The 4,693-nt window shown below is 40.0% G+C and overlaps 1 protein-coding gene across 1 annotated transcript in view; it reads left to right on the forward strand.

The window, feature by feature from the left end:
- LOC118340017 (histone deacetylase 4-like) overlaps positions 1–4,693 on the forward strand; it is a 51,919-nt gene continuing 47,226 nt past the window's right edge. Inside the window, exon 1 of the mRNA XM_035677858.1 lies at positions 1–402. Coding sequence (XP_035533751.1) covers positions 381–402 — 22 coding nt within the window. The 5' untranslated portion in view covers positions 1–380. The remainder of the gene's footprint in view (positions 403–4,693) is intronic.

A 4,693-nucleotide genomic window follows, 5' to 3' on the forward strand; every position in this document is an offset into this window, starting at 1 on the left:
GGTACCGGAGCTAGACAGCGAGCAGCCGCTCTGATTGGAGTAGCCAAATCAAAAGCCTCATGGGGATTGGCTGCTGCGGCTGGACGTCTGCTTCCTGTTTCCAGCCTTGAGGGATTCTTGAAGGATCATCCTGAGTGTTGGATCAGCCTGAACACACATCAACACACACACACACACACACACACACACACAAAACACACATACATACATACACACACTGCCAGACATCCACAGTTTTGGCAGGATAACAGCCTCCTGATTGCTGCTCTGTAAATCACATCTGCACTTGCACAAACACACATCTGTTCTGCAATACACACAACAAGCCGGGTGCTCAACTGCCGCACTGCGTGGGCGCCCACCCGACTGACCTGTCAGCGATGACATCACACAGCCACCAAGGTGAGATCTTCCACTATACGTCTTGTTTCTTTGTGTGTCTATAATACATGGAGGATAAAGGTACAATATCACAACTTGACTAAACAGCTTTTTTGGGGTAATTTCAGGTCTTTATGTAACCGTTGATAGCAAGGTTAGATCCATGCATCATAATGATATTGACTTTTTGTCAACCTAACAAGTATGTAAATTCAAGTTAATTTTGTTGGCATGTGTTTTCACCTCAGGCAGCTGTTAGTGTTTTTTTTTTAATGAATTCTGCATTTAAAAGCCTAATGTATCAGTTGCATTAGTGAAGTCGATCATCCTGATTTTTAGTAAAGATTTTATGCATCCCAGGATGGTTTTAATTCTGGGAGAAAGATGAAGTTGAAGAAAATCATCTTTAACTTTGTTGTAACAACTATAGTTCTAAAAATGACATTTTGTAGCATCTTCTTGGCCTATGCACTGAAGAAACCTCAATCCATCACTGCTGGTGAAACGCGTTGGGAACACTGTTACGTGTTCTCTCTGCTGACACATCTGCCATATTGATGATGTACGTGAACGTTTTAAACACAGACCGATCGCAGTTCGCTAAAAAGCAATAAAACATTTTAATCTGGTCTTATGACTGTTAATTGGCTTGATTCAATATGAATGAGCTCCAGAGGGAGAGAGAAAAAGTCCATAACACGGGCTCATTAAGGGAGCCTACTTTCCTCCTTGACACCTAATCAAGCTCGGTTCAGAAGCTTCGGTTTGTGTTTTAGCGAGCTGATAAATTATTCGGTAAGCAGCTGGCAGATGAAAAGGTTAGCTTCCTGCCCAGGTCGTTGTGGTACCTGACAGTGTTGACCGTGTTTACTTTGTACACCTGGGAGAGTGTGCGCTATAAATTCCACGGCTGAGGTAACCACCGGGTCCCCGAGAGACGCGAATGAGCTGCAGCCTCAGCCAGGCGCCCTCAGCCCTCCAACGTCTCCATCCCTGACACACATGAGCACACCACAAAGGGTAGATTAGATATCACATCTGTATCCTATTTAAGGTTCATACGGCCCTTCGAGAGAAGACACTTTTCGCCGCAGAGTCGACTCCCTTTCCGAGTAGGGCCTTATATTGTTAGACTAACCTCAGATTAGTGCAGTATCATTAGACAGCAAATTCTAATTCCTCCGCACGTTCATTGGTCTCCTCTACAAACAGGGCTGAGAAAATGAATGCCCTGCTAATACTAAGAAATGATTTTGACAGTGATTAATGCTAATATATGCAAAGTGACATGTTAGATGGTAGGACGTGTGTTCACCACCTTGAAATAATTAATAATATACAGTTCATTTATTATTCAAATTATATTTAGTAATCTGTCTAAGCACGTTTTAACCACCGTTTTATGATTGAGCTACAGAGCAAAATTTTGTGTCTTACTGATTACTGTGATTATGTCTCAACAGTGCATTTAGAAGTTGATATTGTAGATCATAATGTGAAATAAGCCATAATGCAGAATAATATAAAGATGCTCTTAATTTGTTTCTGAATTTTTTTTGTGATAAATAATAAGTTTGTTGTTTAGGGAACATTTTCTGATATCTAAATTGAAGGCTGCTCATTTGTTTCTGGCCTCTTTTTGTGATTAAGAAGTTATACGTTTTTAAATATATGTCTAAATTAAATCAAACCAGTCATGCAGTCTCTCATAGTCCCTAATGTAATTTGTTTCTGAGCTCATTTCATGACACATCTTAATATGTATGTATTTTTACACAATTTTTTAAGTAAGTCTGTGAAAAGTCCTAAAATAGAGTTATGATATGTAAAATAAAGGCCAGGAATGGACTTGAATTTAGTGGTTTGTGTTAATAAGGTTTAGAAATGTCTTAAAGGGGTACTCCACTGATTTGGTATCAACAGATGCTGAGATATCCTAGCTTTTAGTCCCTAGTATGGTTCAAGCTTCAAAGAGACTGGATCGTACATTTCCCATAATGCAACTCAAAAGCATCTTTCATGTTTTCAACTCCATGTGGAAAATCAACAAAATTCCTCTTTAAAAATAAAATTAAACCCGTCACAACCCAGTACAGCCTTTTTACAAATCAGTAATTGCTTTTATTCTCTAAAATTGTCCAAAATGATACCTCTATCATTATTTCATCACAATACAATTCTGTTGGAAGAAGACAAACAGTGAGATTGAATCAATGCCCAGATCTGAACATAGCCAAAGCAGGAAACATCCCTCTTTTCTGGCCAGGGGCTGCAGCAGCTGATAGAGCAGATAAACTAACCAACTCCTGTGAAAATATAATAAGATTTAGCCGTTTTTTAATTTCCCACCCTGCCCTCCTCTACCTCTCATCTTCACAGTTTGCTTCCCACTAGAGGGCCAAGTAGGGCGACTCACAATCTGCCCTGCCATCACCCGTGTTAACTCACCTCTCACCAAAACAAAAATAGCTGCGGTCTTTTGTGTGCGTCCAGGAGAGACAATTCATACCAGCAGCTGCTGTTTCTCACTGTCTTGTTTTCCTGAAAAGCCTTCCGAGGAGACGAGCTCGGTCCTCAGAGTGCTGCCATGTGTGGGCGTCAATTTGAGGTGTTGCTTCTTTCGTTTGAATGACAGCTTAGAGACACACTTGTTGGATGCCGGTGAACAGAGAGAGACAGAAACAAGCAGCCAAGAGACATTTAAAGACATGAAATGTGAAAAATTGGCCTTGTGGCGCTTGTCGGGCTACGGCAGCAATGCTTACAGGAGTGCAGGGGAAGGAATTTGTTCTGCTTTAAGAGATGCATCAGTTCGATTTCTCTGTTTTGTTCTTTTGAGAAAGAGATGCAAGGAAATTGATCCTGCGGCTTCAGGTTGCATCAGGGTTGTCTGCTGCTGCCACTGTTAAATTGAATTTGTTTTATATTCAGTGTAATTAAACAACATTGGCTTTGTTCTCAGGGTGAACAATGAGACTTTCAGATCCACGGCTTTGTTGTACTCTTGTGTTTGCAGTGCGATCCAAAGCTGCCAACTTTTTTTCCGAGCTTGCTTTGCACTTATTTCCGATCATGTACCAGACCTCTAAGTAAAGCCTTGTGTGTGTGTGTGTGTGTGTGTATGTTCACCCTCATGCAGTAGCTCTGGCGGGTGTTTGCGAGTGTGCATTCGTGCCTACATGCTTGTGTGCCATTTTTGTAATCTGTAAATGAGCTTACTAGCACGCACGTTTTTGATCCAGGACTTACTCATTTTCTTTATTACAGCAGCGGTGGGATTTTTAGATTAAATATCATTTACCATAAATCTCTTCCTAGAAAAGTGAAATGTAAAACGCTTTGTCGGGTTTTATATTTCCCAGAACAAAAGGGGGTCAGGCTGATAAGGCCTCCACATAGCAAACAGGCTGGAGTGTTTGCACAGGAGTGATTACTCTGTGTACCGAGAGCTTTAGCACATTAGCAGGCGACATTTGTTTTGCACTCGCGCTTAGCAATGAGCTAACATGCTGACCGTGTTCGGTTGAACCAGGTGGTTTCTGTAATAGATAGTGACTGTGATAGCAGTTAAATATAGAGTACGCTATATTTAATAAAAACACACGCAGAGGCAAAACAGAGGTATGTTATCAGTCAGATCATAGCAAATTTCTATATGTTTCCGTGGTTACCGCCATGTTAAACATCTGTTTTGGAAGGAAGCATAAATGACTAACTTACAGCAAACTATTTTAAAGTCAGTATGTTTAGTCAATTAATGATTGTCTTTGGTTTGTGATTCATTGACACTTTAAAGGTTTATTTTATTACCGTTTTCTCTGGGGCCTCTCTGTGGTTGTGGTCACTTGCCAAGCACCCTTATCAGTTCTTGGTGACAATCTGTGTCGCCCTCTATACAGATAAAGAGGGCAACTACCCAAGCCACACGTGTCTGTGTGTTTAGAAGGGAAGCACAAGAACAAAACAAAGCCGATCCTCTATTAGAAACCAATGTATAATGTAGAGATGGCTGCAGAATGAAAGGAAAAAGCTGAGTAAATGAGGTAGTGTAGGACAAGTTAACAAATAATATCAGAGCCAATAACTGTCTGTTGGGTTTGGCCAATACAATAACCAATAATACTAACCTTACAAATCAAATAAAGACTATGTTACTTTAATAGAATGTGTTATTTTAATGTATAGACTAACATTTTTAACACTAATTAACTACTCCTTACTGACAATGACCATCTTTCTTGGAAGGATTGGTCAATATTCATCATTGTACATTTTATCTTTTATATACATATAGTTATATATATATTTATAT

The sequence above is a fragment of the Morone saxatilis genome, unplaced genomic scaffold, assembly GCF_004916995.1.
Source record: "Morone saxatilis isolate NCDOM2014 unplaced genomic scaffold, NCSU_SB_2.0 Contig6, whole genome shotgun sequence".
Taxonomy (NCBI): Eukaryota; Metazoa; Chordata; class Actinopteri; family Moronidae; genus Morone; species Morone saxatilis.